This window comes from Puma concolor, chromosome A2 (genome assembly GCF_028749965.1).
Source record: "Puma concolor isolate L17-30 chromosome A2, mPumCon1.1.hap2, whole genome shotgun sequence".
Taxonomy (NCBI): Eukaryota; Metazoa; Chordata; class Mammalia; order Carnivora; family Felidae; genus Puma; species Puma concolor.
The window spans coordinates 168,915,146-168,932,916 of NC_141668.1; the positions used below are offsets into that span (position 1 = coordinate 168,915,146).

At 62.4% G+C, this 17,771-nt stretch overlaps 1 protein-coding gene and 1 non-coding gene across 9 annotated transcripts in view; both read left to right on the forward strand.

Annotated features, from left to right (window-relative positions):
* Positions 1 to 3,204: 3,204 nt before the first annotated feature.
* TRNAV-CAC (transfer RNA valine (anticodon CAC)) lies at positions 3,205 to 3,277 on the forward strand. Its single transcript has one exon. It is a non-coding gene; the product is annotated as a tRNA-Val (tRNA).
* Positions 3,278 to 3,846: 569 nt separating this feature from the next.
* DPP9 (dipeptidyl peptidase 9) overlaps positions 3,847 to 17,771 on the forward strand; it is a 41,135-nt gene continuing 27,210 nt past the window's right edge. For 3 of the 8 annotated variants that reach the window (XM_086699413.1, XM_086699418.1, XM_086699419.1), the window contains exons 1-7: positions 3,847 to 3,982; positions 4,973 to 5,026; positions 7,193 to 7,283; positions 8,770 to 8,958; positions 11,141 to 11,394; positions 16,402 to 16,514; positions 17,597 to 17,770. In XM_086699413.1, the coding sequence (XP_086555539.1) occupies positions 8,891 to 8,958; positions 11,141 to 11,394; positions 16,402 to 16,514; positions 17,597 to 17,770 (609 nt within the window). In that variant the 5' untranslated portion in view covers positions 3,847 to 3,982; positions 4,973 to 5,026; positions 7,193 to 7,283; positions 8,770 to 8,890. Of the gene's footprint in view, positions 3,983 to 4,712; positions 4,855 to 4,972; positions 5,027 to 7,192; positions 7,284 to 8,769; positions 8,959 to 11,140; positions 11,395 to 16,401; positions 16,515 to 17,596; position 17,771 lie in introns of those variants that run through there. The other 5 variants (XM_086699414.1, XM_086699421.1, XM_086699415.1 and 2 more) reach the window with 4 other exon arrangements.

A 17,771-nucleotide genomic window follows, 5' to 3' on the forward strand; every position in this document is an offset into this window, starting at 1 on the left:
TTTAAGAGACAAAACAGATGAACATCAGGGAAGGGAAACAAAAAATAATATAAAATCAGGGAGGAGGACAAAACAGAAGAGACTCTTAAATACGGAGAACACGCTGAGGGCTGCTGGAGGGGTCGTGGGCAGGGGGGTGGGCTACATGGACGAGGGGCATCGAGGAGGACACTTGTTGGCATGAGCACTGGGTGTCATATGTAGGGGACGAATCACTGGGATCTACTCCTGAAATCATTATTGCGCAATATGCTAACTCACTTGGATGTAAATTAAAAAAAAAAAAAGTAAAAAAAAAAAAAAAAAGAACCCCCCCCAATAACAATGAACCGGGAAAAGACAGAAAAATAAAAAAAATGAATAATAAAGAGTGACGTTTCTGGGGCACCTGGGTGGCTCAGTCGGTTAAGCGTCCGATCTTGGCTCAGGTCGTGATCTCACGGTTTCTGAGTTCGAGCCCCACGTCAGGCTCTGTGCTGACAGCTCAGAGGCCTGGAGCCTGCTTTGGATTCTGTCTCCCTCTCTCTCTGCCCCTCCCCTGCTCGCGCTCTGTCTCTGTCCCAAAAATAAATAATAAAACACTTGTAAAAATTTTTTTTAAATAAATGAAGTGCGACATCTCCTTAGAATGTTTCCCAGCACGTATTCCGCTACTCGATGTGCGTTATTCTCTGACCCCCCAAGGGATCCGAGGCAGCTAGCCTTTGCGACAGATATTTCCCAGCCTGGAAATACTGAATCCCTGTGCCCTTCCCTTCTTTCTCTCTTTTCTCTTTCCGCTTCCTCCCTCCAACTCCAAGAATGGCTAGCCACCTGCTAGAACAATCCAGCAAGTGGCCACCAATCCCATCTGCTGAGGCGGCCAGCTTGGGGACAGGGACACTCTTGCAAGTGCTGGGGTGCGTATTGGGGGGAGCGGAGTGTCTGACTTTGAGACGCTGAGGTCTGGGGCTCAGAGTGGGGCTGGAAGGGAGGGTGGTGTGGGCAGCGGGAGGGGTGGTGTTGGGAGGCCGGGGACCCTGCAGGACGCTCGGTGGTCGCGCTCCTGCTGACACCTGCTGGAAGGATGGAGGTATCGTCCTTTTCAGCCAAGGCGCCTCTCTCAGATCGTGGACCCCCCCCCCCCCCCAGGATCGCTGGCAGGACCTCACTGGCAAACAAGTGCCCCCAAGTGCGTTTGAACGGCCCAAGTAATCCTTTTTTTTTTTTTTCAACGTTTATTTATTTTTGGGACAGAGAGAGACAGAGCATGAACGGGGGAGGGGCAGAGAGAGAGGGAGACACAGAATCGGAAACAGGCTCCAGGCTCTGAGCCATCAGCCCAGAGCCCGACGCGGGGCTCGAACTCACGGACCGCGAGATCGTGACCTGGCTGAAGTCGGACGCTTAACCGACTGCGCCACCCAGGCGCCCCCCAAGTAATCCTTTGAAGGGAGTTTTTGTTGTTTCGTTTGGCGGGTGAACGAGCTCTCAGGGCTTGACGGGGTTCACAGGGAGACAACATGTTTTCTGAGCTAGTCCCCCTCCACCAGGAAGCCCACCTGTATTGCTTCGTTCCCGCACCCAGGCCTTTTCTCCTCCGGCCAACTCTCCGTAATTTCAAGAAACGGTTACTGAAGAAACAGAAGGCAAACACACAGGCAAACTGTGCACTGGGAGAGGAGGCCGCAGTCTAGGGGAGGAGACAGAAGAGAGACGAGAAAACAAATCCACAAATGGGATCGTTTCGGAGACTGATAAGCCTTTGAAAGAACACGGTGCAACGGTGGAAACTGAATTTGTGGATGCCAAGGCGGGAGGGGCGCAGGGAAGCCTCCTCTGAGAAGGTAACATTGAAATCAAGGATCGCAGGAGGAGAGATAAGGAGCCCGAAAAAATACCTGGGAGAAACCAGAGGTCACAGCCCGTGCAAAGGTCCTGGGGCAGGGCTCTGCCTGGCAGTTGGAGGCGCAAGCAGCGAGGAGGCCTGTTTGGCTGGAGCGGAGTGAGGGAGCGTGAGAAAGGTTAGACATGAGGGCAGGGAGGGGACTGCCACAGGTCAAGCGGGGCCTTGAGGATTATGGGAAGGACTCGGGCTTCTGCCCTGGAGGGCTGCCGAGAGAGGAGGGTGGGCCCTGACTCGGTGCTTACAGGCACCCTCTGGTGGCCACTGCGGGGAGGACGGACTGGGGGGGGGCGGGGAGAGCAGGAGGCTTGGCAGGGGGCAGAGGGGCACAGGTACAGGACTGTGGCGATGGGGCGGGCCAACGTGATGGCCGTCCGGTGGGGAAGAAGTGATCAGATTTGGGGCGTGTTTGAAAGCAGCGCTAATCGGATGTGCTGGGTGATCGGACGTGGGTGGCGGAGAAAAGAGCCCAGGGCAGCTCCCAGGTTCCGGGTGAGCATCTGGAAGGAAGGAGCTGCCCCCAGCTCAGTGGAGGAGGCGGTGGACGGAACGATGTCTGAGTCTGGCCAGGCTGCCCACAGACTCTGCCACCGTCCGTGGCACTTTGTCCCAGCAGCAGTAGGAAAGGAGTCTAGGTCTTCATGATACATGGCCGTGACAGTGGTCTGCCGGGCCCCAGGGGGCTCTGGGGCATAAGGAACGACGCGCGTCCCGTCAACGGGTGTTTCACATGCTGTTTGTTCCTTGGTTAATTTTCCCGCAGAAGCAGATGTTGAAAGTATTGATGTGTTTGTTTCCGTTAAGCGCAGGAGAGTAACATTACCATAAAGTTCTTAATGTTTGGAATTGAATTGTCATACACTTTAAGTTTCAATATTTTCTTGAGGATACTCGGGCGGGGGGGGGGCGGATAGCCACTCAAAAATGCACATTCTTGCTCCTGCCTCAGACTCCACTGCGGTTGGGCAGGGCACTGCCGAAACCTGTCTCCACGTACGGTTTTGATACATTGTTCGTGAGGGAATTCTATTGCTAGTAACAGGAGTATTTTGGTGTGTTGCCTGAAAATATCCATTTGTCTTGATTGTTGCGTTTTCTGGCACCCCCTTCATGTCTGCACCTGAGGCCACTGCCTCGCTCTCCTCGCTCTAATCCTGGTCTGGGGGGGTGGGGAGGGGGAAGCGCGCTCCTCCGAGACCCCCCCCCAACTGGCCTCCCCCCCCCCGCCCCTCCTCCCTTCCGCGGGGCGCGGGCCGGAAGCGCGGGAATCCCCGCAAAAGCAGGCTGTATAGGCGTTCCAGAAAAGCCGCCTCTCGCCAGTTTCCGTAGTGTAGCGGTTATCACGTTCGCCTCACACGCGAAAGGTCCCCGGTTCGATCCCGGGCGGAAACACGCGTTTTCTCAGCGTAGGACGGCAGGTAAACCCTACTCCAGGGTCACCGGGACGAGGTTTTTAAATTTCTCCCGTCGCTTTTAAAGTCATTGCAAGGTAGGAAAAACTTTAATTCGGCAATTTTTTTTTCTTATAAGGGACGTTTCAACAGGCTATGCGGGGGGGGGGGGGGAGATGAAAAACAACACCATCGCCTGCGTTGGCCGGGAATCGAACCCGGGTCAACTGCTTGGAAGGCAGCTATGCTAACCACTATACCACCAACGCTCCGGCAAACACTGCCTTCTCTGAGCGCCATTAGTAGAAGCCCCATCGGTCGGGCTGGGCGATACCAAACCGCACAGGGGCGCCTCTCTCCGATGTCCCCTCCAGCTCCCCGCGCCGGAAGATGCTGCCGAGGGAAATTCCAAGCCTCTGGCCGCCAGGGACTGTGCGGGCGCGTCCCCCCCCCAGGATCGCAGCCACCTTGGTACCGTCCGGGCGGCGGCCAATCGTAGGCCGCCGCCTGGGCCGCTCAACTTCCGGGTCAAAGGGGCCCGAGCCACCGGCTCCCCCGTGTCCGCCGCCGCCGCCGCCGCCGCCGTCCCCCGCGCCCGCCACTTCCGGGGCCGCAGTCCCGGGCATGGAGCCTCTAGCGTGAGGCGCCTCCGGCCCCGGGACGCCCTTCCCAGCCCGGCCGCCGCTCCGCGCCTGCCCCGAGCCCGGTGAGCAGCGCCTGCGCGCCCCGTCCCGCCTCGGCCGCGACCCCGAGCCCGCCATTGACCGGCCCCACCTCAGCCCTGACCCCGGACCCGCCATTGGCCGGCCTCTCGGGCGCCCTCCGCCCCGGCCTCCCCGCGCCCCGGCCCTGCCTTTGGCCACACTCCCGGTTCCAACGGCCCCCGCCTCGGTTTCCCTTCCGCCCCGGGCCCTCCTCGGCTCTTCTTCCCCCTCCGGTGGCCGGGCCACCTCTCAGCCTCGCTCGGCCCAGCCTCCCCTCTCGTCCCGTCGCTGCCCGAGCCACCTGGCTCCGGTCCCTTCCGGGAGCGGCCGCACCCACGACGGCGCTCCTTCCCTGCAGGCCCTGGAGGTCCCCTCCCCACGCAAACACATGCTCCCCGTCCGAGAGCAGAGGCCGCCTCCCGGACCTGCTTCCTGCCCCCACCCACTCACCCCTCCCCGGGCGCTTGGCTTCCCCTAATCCACACCCCCACGGGTTCCAGCCCCTTCTCAGCCTCCCTTCCGGCCCTGTCCAGCCGCCCACCTGCTTCCCACCGGGCTCTAGACCAGTCTTGACACTTCCCCATCCACGCTGCCGCCGAGCCGTCAGAAGGGTCCCGCTCGTTCCGTTTCCCCCCGCCGCCGTCGTTCTCCCTCCCCCCCCCCCCCACCGGGAGGAAGTCACTTGCCTCAGTGGCAAGAACCAGCGTGCTTTCCAGGAGCTTGGACTAAAGCCCTGGAGGTGTGCACTGTGGTCGAGTCCCTGGCTGGTTCCCGGGAGGACTGGGCCGGATGGGGGAGCTTTTTCCTCCCCGGTGCAGTTCAGGGCACGCAGGCGGCATTGCAGGGCGGTGAGGTGGCTCTAGGATCTGTCCAGGTAGACAGAATGGGGCGGGGGGGGGGGGTGGTCAGGACTCTCGAGGGGAAGGAGAGCGGGCTGTTTTGGCCAGGCTCTCTGCTGACCTGCTGCACTAACGGCATGCTTGTTCCGTCAGGGTCTGTATCCCACGCCTGCGGCTGGAATGGAGGCTTTCTGGACCCTTTAGAAGGTCAGTGGTGCCGGCCGTGGGGTGACGGCGGCGGCTGGCGTGTGGGCTGGTGGGATTTATTTGCGTGCTCCAGGATATAGACATCTGCAGGAAGTGGTTTTCTGCAACTCCGGGGTCACTGCCCTCAGGCCGCTGGGGGGGGGGGGGGGCGTGGCCGCATCCTCCCCACGGGGAGCCCAGCGCCTGGCCCTCAGTCAGCCTTTGGTGGGGATCCTGGCTCTTAGGGGGGCGTCGGTCCAATCCCGCCCGCCGCCCGATGGTCAGTAACTTGTCTAGGTGACAGTATTGGCTGTGATGTAGGTTCCGTCGCATCTGGTGTTTTATTTGAGCCCTTAATTGTCACAGCAGCCCTCCACGCAGGTACGGTGGCCCCATCTCACAGCTGCGGAAACTGAAGCACAATGTAACCGAGAGGTTACACTCAACCTAATTTGACTTAGCCGAGAGGTCGAGTGGTTTCTCAAGGTCACAGAGACCAAACGTTGTAGAGTCAGGATTTGAACCCATCTCTCTGACCACAGCGACCCCTCTTTTCACCACAGGACTAAGAGTGAGGCCAGGGCTCGCCCACGGCCTCGGTGCTGTGACCAGGCGCTGCTTTCTTTTTCTCAAATATTTATTTATTTCTGGGAGAGTGCAAGCGGGGGAGGGAAGGGTGGGGGGTGGGGGGGCTCTGTGCTGACAGGCTGGACAGCAGCGAGCCCGATGCAGGGCTCGAACTCTCGAGCTGCCAAATGGTGACCTGAGCCGAAGTGGACGCTCAACTGACTGAGCCACCCAGGGGCCCCTGCTTCCCTTTTCTTGAAGCCTCTCGGCACCCGCCCAGCCACCTGGGGCCTGGCTCATCACAAGGGTATTTGGGTGCTGACCAAAGCAGGGCTCCCTTTGACTTCAGACAGCGTTCAAGGGAGGACTGGGACTCATTAACTCTACCGAAAACCCTGTGTGTGCCAGGCATGGAACAGGACGGGTGTAAGCCTGCCCCCCTGGAGTGACATCCCGGGGAAGGGTGTCCCCTCACCCAGAGCAGGGGTTCTCAGCCTCAGCACTGGGGATGTTTGGGGCCACGTCACTCTTAGCAGTGGGGGTGGAGGCGAGCGTCCTGTGTTTTGTGGTTTGATTAGCAGCCTCCGGTCTGCGTGCTGGGGGCCCGTCTCCCAGCCGTGATGACCAAAAATGGCTTGTGGGGGCACAATTGACCCTGGTTGAGACCCGCTGGGTGACGGGATGCAGTTGGCCCCGAAGAGACTGTATTCCATAATCATTTGGGCTCCTGAGGTCCTGGGACATTGCACCATTTACATTTGTGAACTGAGGGAGAGGGGAGGTCACTCACAGACGCTGGGGTCACCGTGGTTTGTACAGTCTGACCCATCAGGGATTTATTCGAGTGTCTCGTGTGGGCCTGAGGATCTTACTCCACTGCCCCCCCCAAATTAAGAATGCAGAGTTTCTCTGCCTCGGCACACTCAGTGCCAGGAGCACCCCCAGTTGTGACAACCACGGCTGTCCCCAGTCATTCTCTGGGGAGGGGGGGCAGAGTCCTCCCCTTTGAGAGCCACTACCCCAGACTTAGCTCTGTATGGAAGGACAGGATGCTGTGTGGGGGTGACAGAGCGGTGACTTTGGATTGGGGGTCCGGAAAGACCTCTGCAGAGGTGAGACCGGGGCGTGAAGGAGAAGAGGGGCGAGTCCCACAGAAGGCAGGGAAGGGCCCCTGGGCCGTGGGACCGGCAAGCGCAAAGGCCCTGGGGTGGGAAGGAGTCGGTGTGTGTAGGGGAGAGTAAGGCCAGCGTGGTTGGAGATCACGGTCAGGGGCGAGAAGGGGAGGTCAGGAAGGCCATCAGAGTGTGGCCACAGTGGGGACCCTGGGACTGTTGGGTTTCTGGTGAGCACCGGGGGTGGTGTCCTTGGCGTCATTTAAGACTGCCGTCTTCTCGGGGACTTCTCGCCTTGGGAGGACTGCACGACAAAAAGGATGCTGGTTTCTGGCAAATGCCAGGCACCCTCCTGAATTTCCGGGCAGAGCCTCTTCAGAACGCCCTTGGCATTGGGTGTCCCCGGAGTAACGGAGGGCTGCCTAGAGCGGTGGGCAGGCGAGGAGGGCCAAGAGCGGGCACGCCCAGACCGCTGGGGGTTGCAGCCCGGGGGTCTCTCTGCCCGCAGGCTCCCCCACTCTCCTGAGGTCAGCCGAGTGGTTAATGCGGAAGGTTAAGAAGCTCCGCCTGGATCACGACCACACAGAAGGTTGGAGAAGGTAAGGGGTGTGGCCGCGGGAGCCCTGACCTGTGGGGGTGTCGTTGAGGTTCCCAAGTTTCCGATGATGTCCTAGGTCTGGGAAGACCCCTGCCTCCCCCTGCCACCCCCTACCTTTCTGCGAAGCCCCAGGACTCTGTTCTGGCTGTTCCGCGTGAGGTGGCTATGTAGGTGAGAGCAGGTTTCTCAGCCTCGGGACTGCTCACGTGGGGCCAAGCCGTTCTCTTTGGGGGCGTCCTGGGCGCCGTGGGGGGTGGAGCAGGCCCCTGGCCCCCAGCCCCTCGGTGCTAGGAGCACCCCTACGTGACAACCACAGATGTCCCCAGACATCACCTGGTGTCCCCTGGGGCAGGATCCGGCCCGGCTGAGAACCGTTGGTCCAGAGGTTAGAATGTGGGTTCGGGGTCCGTCAGACTCGGGTGATATCTGATATCGGGCGGGTCATTTGATCCCTCTGAGCCTGCTTTGCAGCCTCCCAGATGGGGCTGGCCCCAGAACTCACCTGTCAGGGTCACGGTGAGGAGTAATCATAATTGTCCACGTGAGGCCCTGGGGCACTTGGTGAGTCTCACGTCTGGGGCCGTGCACGAGGCGGAGGCCACAGGAAGCCCTCCGGCGAGTGGGCTTCTAGCCCCCGTGGCTTCGTTTGCTTTTAGCCGGTGGGAGCGACCGGGCGGCCAGGAAGGGAACTAAAGAGCTCCGGGAAGACAGGGGTGACGTTGAGCAGTCTGCTTCGCTCCCCGGACGCGGGCTCCGCTGTCCGGTGGGGAAATGCATCAGCAGGTCGGCTGGTGACGGAGACCCGAGTGCCCCTTCTCACGTGTGTTGGGTCCCCGGCGGCCACGGCGTGGGCTGCAAACTGAGTCTGCGCCGGCCGGTCGTGACAGTGGGAGGCCCGCACGGTGCCGGAGGCAGGCCTTGGAGGGCAGAGCACGGCCCGCTGCTTCCCGGGAGCCCCCGCCCCACGGGGCCACGGCGAGTGTCCTGAGGGCCGCTCAGGCATTTCCTCCCCGGAGCACGGCGGGCCCCCGCCCCTCACCTCCCCGGCGCCTGCCTCCCTGCCCGCCTTCCCTCTCCGCGGTTGGCCGAATGCTCCCAGACCTGCGGCCGGCACCGAGAATCCGCAGTTCCTTCTTCCTTCTGCCCGCTGCCCTGGTCACGGGCCCCGCTTGGGTCTCTGGCGGATGCCCCACGGGGCGGTGGTCCTGGCTCTCCGAGCACCAGTTCACAGGCCGCAGACCTCCCGTGGGGCCTTGACGGTGATGGCACCGGAGGGCCCGAGCCGCCTGCCGGCGGCCTCGTGGTCCGCGAGGCGTCCTGCTGACGGGCAGAAGGAAAGCGTAGGTGGACCCGGCCCAAGTGGCTTGGAATCCGCTTCCGTTTCCCCAGCTGTGTAAACCCTTGACTGGAGGAGCTCAGGCTGGCCTAGGATGGGAAGCGGGGCACTTGGTTCACCTGTTCCTCCCCTTCCCCCGCCTCCTCTGCAGTCTCTCTGCACTTCTGGGGAAGAGAGGTGAGTGGAGGACCAAGTCATAGCACCAAGCCTTGGCCTGTCTGGGAGCTCAGACCGCCTGGCCACATCTAGAAGATTCCTAGAAGTTTCTCCCGATGTTTCATTTCATTTCTCATCTCCTGGATCACATTTTTGCTTCTTGGGCTCTCTGCAGTGATCGGAGGCAAGATCATTTTTATTGTTCCTTGCTATGGAAATAAGCCACATGATTCTGTGAGCGTTTCTGCCCGGCTCTCAGCTTATGGGGTCCCCTTTGGGAACCCTGGAGGTTGTGATCGGTTTTGCTGCCGTGAGCAAGGCCTGAACGGTGGCCACAGTTTCGGGGGGTGGGGGGGTGGGGTGGGGGTGGGGGCTGGGCCGGTCGGAGGAGTCCCCTGTCCTGGTTTTCTGGGCTGGTTGTCAGCAGCGCTCGGGGCCATGTGGGTTCTGGAGCGCTCCGCCCGTCCTGGCCCCAGCCCCTGCCTGACACTGCCCGTGCCCAGCGCCGCCCGTGGAGGTAAACCACAGCTCTGGGGGGCGGGCCAGGACATGCTGCGCGTGAGCCTCACTGGGTCTCCCGTCTTTTCTGGCTTGGGTTCGTTTGCCCCGAGGGTCCCAAAAGCCCTGATGGCCTGTGATCCGTGTCTTCGAAGCCATCGTAGGAAGTTGTGAACCGGGGGCACTCTTTGTGGCTGGGGAGCAGGAGCCGCCTGCCCCCCGAGCCCCCCGAGCCCCCCGAGCCCTGGCTGGGTCCAGTGGGATGGAGTCAGGGAGGCCTTTCTGTCCCTCGTCTGATACAGGGTCGGGGTGGAAAGGGAACTCTGAAAATCGGCCCACGGAGGCCATGCTCAGAAGCGTCTCCTCTTGCCCCTCGAAGCAGGAGACAGGGGTCCTTTCTCCCGTATGGGGACTCCGGGGGGTGTCTTGCTGTGAAGGGACAGGCTCTTCTGGGAATTGGAGGGCACCGTGTGAAGGTGGGCACAGCTCTGCCTGGTGCTTCTCTGAAGCCCTCGGCCCGGGCTGTCTGTCCCTGTCCCTGTCCCTGTGTAGCAGTAACAACTCCCACTTTTGACCAGTGAAGTCCGGGCTCCTCCTGTAAAGCAAAGCCACTAATCCCAGAGCAAAGCCGCTAATCCCAGAGCACAAGGAGGCCCAGCATTCAGCGAGACCTTAGGCCGTCCGATGCCCACAGAGGAGAGGGAGGCCGCCCCGCTCACCTTGGCGGCCTCACTAGAGAGCCCGGCTCTTCCGGAACCGGGTCACTGTGGCTATGTTTAGATTTCCCTAAAGCAAATATTTGCCTGGCTAGCCCAGTCCGCTCAAGAAATGTGCCCAACAGCCAGGGGAGAGAAGGGAGGGACGGGGCCTTGGCCACAGCTGCTCAGGGAGCGGGGGAGGGGTGGGGCGGGCTGTCCCGAGGGGCGTCCGTTCTCTCTGCTGGGGTTCTCACACCGTCTGTGCACAGCTGCTTGTCTCTCTCAGCCTGTCCCGTGAGGCACGAGTTTCCCCTGCTGGACCCCAGGCTGGATGGCATGGGGGACGAGCTGTGCCGATTAATTCTTTACGCTCAGTTCTTTGCGTGTGAGCGAGCGTGTCTCCCCGAGGGCTTAAGGCAAGATAATCATTCCACACGGCCCGCTGTGGAATGCGTCCTGGGAGCCAGGGGCCTCCTGAGGTTCTGGGGCCACTGCCATGAACGGGACAGGTGATCAACAGACAGCCCTTGTGCCAGTGCTCTGAGGGCAGGGGACGTTAGTCGCTGACGTGCCTAATGGAGAGACCAGCTTCGGTACAGATGGTCATGGAAGGTTTCTGAGGACCCGACAGATACTTATGCTGAGATCTGATTGGACGTTAGTCAAGTGGAGAGAGGGGAAAAGTGTTTCAGGCAGAAGGAAGCACGTGCAAAGGTGGGAAGGAGTCTGGCCTGTTTGAAGGGCCAACGGAAGGCCAGTTTGGCTGGGCAACTGATAAAAGGGGGATGAGGTTCGAGGGGCTGGCGGGGGTCAGAGGACAGAGAGCCTTGAAGGCCGTGACAAGGACTGGTTTTTACCCCCAGGACTGTGGAAAAGCAAGGAAGACGTTTAAGCGATGGGGTCAGATCTGCGGTGGATGTGTTGGGTCCGTTAGCGAGATGTTGGGGTCATTCGGCACACAGGTGGCAGCGGCTCGGATCTCGGAAGCATTTGTGGTGTTCGAAAGAAATAGAACGACGCGTTTGGGACGTATTTAGGGGGGCTGGGACAGTTGCAGGGGGGCTCGTCGGGGGGGGTTCAGGAGCGTCTGACGAGGGGGCAGCTTGTCAGTGACACATGGGCGTCATCCTCCCTTCTCATCGTCTCCCCGCTGTCCCCTCCCCCTTACAGCTTGTCGCTGAATTCTGAGGGGACAGAGAGGATGGCCACTGGGGCGCCAGCGTCTGAGCGGGGTGACGCGGTCGGGACGGAGGACCCGGCCTCCCGCTTCCAGGTGCAGAAACACTCGTGGGACGGGCTCCGGAACATCATCCACGGCAGCCGCAAGAACTCGGGCCTCATCGTCAACAAGGCTCCACACGACTTCCAGTTCGTGCAGAAGACAGACGAGTCGGGCCCCCACTCCCACCGCCTCTACTACCTGGGTGAGCCCTCCAGGCGCCCTCAGGCCCAGCCGGTCCTATCGGTTAGGAGGTCCAAAAAGAAGGGCCTGGCCCTGGGCAGATGTCCCATGAGGCCGTGCCACCCACGGTGACTTCCGTTTGCAGCAGCGGTCTGGCGCAAGGGTGCCACGGGGGGAGGTGGGGGGCGGGCAGGTGTGCAGGTGAGTGGAGCAGAGGGCGGCCCTGCCCCGTTGGGTCGCAGCCGTGCCGTGGCTGGGCCTTGGATGTGGCTCTGAGCCGCCGCGATCGTCTCCAGAACCAGGGCGGCTGGGCCTGCCCCTGAGTCGTTTCCCAGTTCCCCGGGCCGGGCCGGGCCAGTGAGCGGCTCCTGGCCGTCGGAGTCACCAGTAACTCTGTGGGTGCGCGCCGTGGGCCCACGCGTGGGAAGGCTGTTTGAGTGCGCCCGGGGATAAACGACACAAGCGGCTTGTCACACGATCGCGGTCCTCGCCCCAGACGCCTGGATAAGCACGTTACCTGCTCGTCGCTTCCTTCTGCGCCACGTGCCTCGGGGGCAGCGCTGTCGCATCCCCGGCGGCCGTTCGTGGGTTTGTGTTCCCTGCCGGCCCCGGGAGAGCCTGTGGGGGAACCGGTGGGGCCTCACGCAGGCCTGGCTCCTGGCGGGTGGGCAGCGAGTTTCTACTGAGCAAGCGGACATTGCCTTGCTTTGCCCGAAGGTCTCGCGGGGCCCCTGCGGCAACAGGGCCGGGCGTGTCCCTGTGGAAGCAGCAACGGCCCACGATTGGTGACCCGGGGCAGGTGTTCAGCCTCGGCCCTCGACTCGACATTCGGGGCCTGACCGTCCTCTAAGGACCCACGGCCCCTCCGGGACGATGCTGGCCCCGGCCGGGCCCTCGGTCGGCGTTGGCGTGAGGGGTGGCACGCACCGGTCAGCGAGGGGCGTCCTCTGCCTGCGGCTGACCCCTGCCGAGGGCCACGGCAGCAACTGGACGCCGGGTGGCTCTGCCCTCCGCAGACTCGGTGCAGCACCCCTTCGTAGAGACAGACGTGTGTGGAAAGCACCTTGGTGGTTTGGTGAGCGCGGGGTTGGAAGAGGAGGGATCGGGAACAGAGCTCAGCAAGCGACCGCCGTCTGTTTTGGAGATCTGGTTCTGCTGGGCCTCAGCCGCCCCCGTTCGTCTCTGTCCCCTCCGCGGCCGCTCCCGAGCGTAGTTGCAGCAGAAGCCGTGTGCCCCCTGCGGCCGCTGAAAATCTGCACCGCGTGGCCCTTTACAGAGAAGGGATGCCAGCTCGGGCCTGGGAGAGACGAGGATTGGGCGTGCTTCGGGCGACGGTCATTCAGGGGGCGTGGCTCTCGGGGTCAGAGGTGGCCGGGACACGTGGACTGTGGCGGCCGCCGCTTCTCTCTTCCCCGTGGTGCCGCGGCCCCCAGCTCGGTTTTCCTCGCTGACTCAAGGTCAGGCTGCCGTCCTGGGCCGGATACGTGTATGAGTTTCGTGGGGCTCCCGCTGTCGCAAATCACCGCTGACTCGGTGGCTTAAAACAAACAGAAATGTATTCTGTCGCGGTTCTGGAGACCAGAAGTCCGAAATCCGTTTCTCCGGGCCAAAGTCAAGGTGTCTGCAGGGCCGCGCTACGCTTCCCGCAGAGGCTGTGGGGGAGGACCCGTTCCTTGCCTCTTCTGAGTTCAGGTGTGGCCGCCGGGGCACGGGGCCTCCTCCTCTGCCTTGTGTCTGAAGTCTGCCTCGGTCTCCCTTGTGAGGGCACGGGATTCCGTTCGGGGCCCACCCGGGTAATCCAGGCTTCTTCCCAACTCCAGACCCTTAACTGAATCCCCTCTGCAGGTTCCCTCTTGCCGCAGAAGGTGACGTGCTCACAGGGTCTGGGGATCAGGACCTGAGCATTTGGGGGCCACTGTTCAGCCAACCGCAGAGCTGCCGAAAGGGATGGAAACCCCCTGAGCCGGTTTGAACCACCAAGGGCACCTCACAGGAAGGACTCGGGTGTGCCAGGGAGCCCCCACCCCGGGCCTCAGGCCGTGGCCCTGGGAACCAGGAGCTGCGAGGGGCCCAGGCGTCTGCCCCGCACACGCTCTACTCCACACATCCGCCCCCACTGGACACCTGCCTTCCACCGCCACGCGCCCAGGGTGACCCATCTCAGGTTCCAGCCGCCCGTACAAATGGACGAGCTCTCGGAATTTCTGGGAGCGGGAACTAGGTCGGTTCGACGTAGGTCACATGTCTTGTGTGCGGCCCGTGCGTGGGGCTGGGGCTGGGGCTGGGGTGAGTGGGTCCCTGCGGTCCGTAGGACGCCTGCCACCACGGCGGGTAGGGGACAGACAGCCCTAGACAAGGACTGTGGACTTGGCGGAGACGCCAGCACCTTCCCTGGACATCTCCGAGCCATCCTGCTCTTTTGGGGTGACGTAGCTCACCTTTGAGGTCATCCGTCTGCATCACTCAGTACCTTTGGGGTGCCCCGAAGCTCACTTCGTGTTCAGGTTCTTGGGGCACACCGCCCTGGAGCCCCCGAGTACTTTCATGATAGGTCATTGTGCTGGTATGGCCCCAGGAACGCTGCAGCCAGCCGTGTTTGCAGATGGAACAGAAGGGGCCTCCGAGGGCCATGCCGGCGTGCTTCCCCTGGGAGCCCCTCCCCCCTGAGTGAGCGCCGGCCTCACCGTCACCGGGGCCTCAGGGAGGGCTCTGTCGAATGCACACGACGGATGAGGTCCAGTGCGAAGAAAATCAGCAGAGGAGGGAATGTGCCGGCTTCCGTGGCCGACGATGGTGGCGGTCAGGTTCCAGGGCTCGGACCGCAGCTTCTCCGGCTCCGTGTGGGTTGGTCGGCTTGTCCCCTGCAGGTGGGCGTCTCCTGTAGGACAGAGGACGACGCAGGGCCCGTGACCACTCTGGGAGTCCCTCAGCAGGGGGAGGGGGCCTCTTGTGTCCTCGTGACCTAGAGGAGAGCCCGGGCCCAGTGCGGGTCACATGCCCATCACGCTGGCTCCTGGGGCCACAGTGCCCGAAGATGGTGCTTGTGCACATCTGGGCCACCTGCCACCCCGGTGGATTTTGGGGGCTGGGGTGCTGTCCCCAGAGGTGGGGTGGAGCTGGCAAGGGGGGAGGCAGGGGAGGGGCAGGGGCAGCAGAAATCAGACCCCGGGCTTACACGCCCAGTGTGTGACATCACCGTCACAGGTGCCAGGGCGCCGCAGGGAATGTGCTGCTCTGTGCCATTTGGTGCCGTCACTTATTAATGCGCTGGGCGGAGGAGGTGGCTCCGATGTCCTTGGCAAGGCCGTTCTGTTGACTTCCTGTTGGGAAGCCTCTGGCTCTCCCGCTGAGCCCCGAGGACAGGGGGTCCGGAGCTCGGGCTGCCGGCTGCTTCCTCCCGGCCCTCCACACGGCTCCCACGCGGCTTTTCTTAACGGGGTGTAATCCACAGAACCTAAAACTCGCCCTTCTAAAGGTGGGCGCCTCTGGCTTTTAGTGCACTCACAGCGTTGTGCAACCCCACCGTCTAATTCCAGAACGTTTCCGTCACCCCAGAAAGAAACTCTGGACCCATTAGCTCTCGCTCCCCTCCCGCCCCCGGCTCCTGGCCACCATGAGTCCGCTTCCTATCTCTCTGGGGTTGCCTGTCCTGGACGTTGCACGGAAATGGGCTCATGCACCGTGAGATTCTTGTCCCCACCTGTCTGTCCCCACCTGTCACATGAACTTGAGAAGGAAGGATGCCCTGGGGGGGGGGGGGGAGGCGGCGTCACGCCTGTGCCTCGAGCTGGGGATGAGAGGCAGACGGCACAGTGTCGAGGGGCCTTGGCCGTGAAACCGCGGGTGTGGCCCACACGCACGTCTACATCACCTTTGCGTTTTCCTCAGCGTGAGCTTCCTAAGGTTGCCCTTGAAACCTTTCCTCTTGAGATACATTCTTCCGTTGCTAACTGAAGTTCCCGTGCCACGTTGATCGGAAGTGGAAAGCCCTCGTGGATTGCCACATGAACCAGCTGTCCGTAAAGAGAGTCGTGACGAGAACAGACATTATCTGTCAGGCTCTGGCCCCAGAGGCGCCGAGCGCGGGGCTTCCCTGTCCCCTGCTCGTAGAGGCGAGAGCGCGTACGAGGAGGTCCCCGAAGAGGCCGCCACCGCCACATGGAGTCTTCCCCCTGGAGAGCACGGGACCGAGAGGGGCCCGGCGTTGTTAGCCTGTTAACAACAGTCCTGCCGTCATGCGTTGACTTGAAGACGCTGCGGGTTGGAAGAGAGGCTGTTGCTTCATTTGCCGCTAAGAACACGACCGCCCCTTTGACAGTAGGACACAGCCGAGAGGCAAGAACACGAGAAACGGCAACTTCACTGGCGAAGTAGCCCACGTCCCTCCGAGCGACCCATCGGGGACACCGCGTGACGCGCCTTCTGCGTCCGGCTCGTTTCGTCCACACGGAGTCCTCACCAGGCGGCTACTGTCCTCTTGCAGACAGGCTCAGATTAGATCAGTGGGGGCGTCTGGGGGCGACTGTGGCTGTCACCACCCAGGCGCTCCTGGTGTCGAGCGGGTGGTGGCCAGCGGGGCCCAGCGGAGCCGAGGGGAGGGGTGCTGGTGGGGTGCACGTTTCCCGGCTCCCTTCCTACGTTTGCTCTTTCTCTGACCCCGGATTGATCCTCGGCCTCCGCAGAAGACTTTGACGGGAACAGACACCCGAGCCCCGAGCCTCACCTGTTGAGAGCTGGGTTTCCCCGACCCCTTTTGTTCTCTTGCGTGCTAGTCCTTCGGTAACTTAGCACAAGGCGTCTGTCCAAACCTCTCAGGTGCGGAAGATCCCATTACTGTTGCTAATGGGCTCGAACTCGGGGCCGGAGCATCTGTGGGAAGGGCTGCGCGGGGGGAGGTGGGGGGAGGGAGAGGTTGGAGAGGAGCCAGCCGCGGGGAGCCAGCGTCACCCCTGAGGCCAGCCCTTGCCCCAGGCCCTCTCCTCGCCCTGGGCAAGGTCACCCATTCTGGTTTTTCTCTCTTCTCCCCAAGGGATGCCTTATGGCAGCCGCGAGAACTCCCTCCTGTACTCAGAGATCCCCAGGAAGGTCCGGAAGGAGGCTCTGTTGCTCCTGTCCTGGAAGCAGATGCTGGATCACTTCCAGGTGAGCCCGTGCTGCGGGGCTCCGTGCTGCGGGGGCTCCGGCCGGCGCTGCCCTGGGCCCCCTCTCCACCCCCCCCACCCCCGCCCAGGGCGAGGGAGACAGGTGCAGGCCCCCCCCTTCCCGCTGTGCTCCAGCCCCAGCGCGGGCTCTGATGAGCGCTCTTACCAGAAGTGTCTTTTCCACGCCTCACAGAGACTTGGAACCAACCTGGTTCCTGCAGGGGAGGCTTGGCTGGTACTTAACCTCATCCAAAGTCGGCTCACCTAGGGAGAAGAGGGCCGGCGAGGGACGGGGGTGCCTTTTGCCGTGGTTTATGTTGATTTCTTTGTGGTCGTGGCAGCAGGAGGTGGTGGGTGGAGGCACATCGTGCATTTCTCCACACCCGTGTGACCGCCCTCACTTCTGCCCCAGGCCCACCAGGCGGGGTGGGCGGGGGGCGGGGGGGGGGCGGTCGTTGCACTCCGGGTTCTGCTTTTCAAAAACGCGTTTCTTGCCGGGAACGTTGCCCCGTCGTGTTCAGAGTTCTCCTCGGGGTAGCCGCGCGCCCAGACCCCTCCGGGTTGGGTGTTTGGGTGGCCAGGTGGTCCTGAATTTGCCCCGCTCCCCCCCGTGCAGAAAGCAGAAGTGTGTGGTGGAGGGAGGGTTCACCCCAAGCTCTGGTTGGATGGGATGGTGCTCAGGGCAGGAGGGAGGGCGTCTGCGGCATTGGCGTTGGGGAGCAGGGGAGAGTACCTTGGGTGGCCGCCTGTGCCGGCGGCCAGGGGAGAGCCCCGTCTGCCTCAGAGAGGATCTCTGGGCAGACGTGGGCCCAGGCGAGCCCAGAGACGGGCCCAGAGGGGAGGAAGCCTCGGGTGAGCCCGGAGCCTGTCAACCAGCCCTGTTGCCGAGCCCACCTGGGCACCTCATGGCCCCCCGGGCTCGGGCCGCTCTGGCCCCCTGGTTGGGGAGCTCCGCTGGACAGCTCTGCTCAGCAGAAAGTTCTCTCTGGTGTGGAGCCACGGCAGGTGCGCTGAGCCCTCCCAGGAGTGCCCGGGTGCCGGGCTCCTGGCTGCTGACGCGGGCCCATCTGTGTGTGTCCCCAGGCCACTCCCCACCACGGAGTCTACTCTCGGGAGGAAGAGCTCCTTCGGGAACGGAAGCGCCTGGGGGTCTTTGGCATCACCTCCTACGACTTCCACAGCGAGAGCGGCCTCTTCCTCTTCCAGGCCAGCAACAGCCTCTTCCACTGTCGGGACGGGGGCAAGAACGGCTTCATGG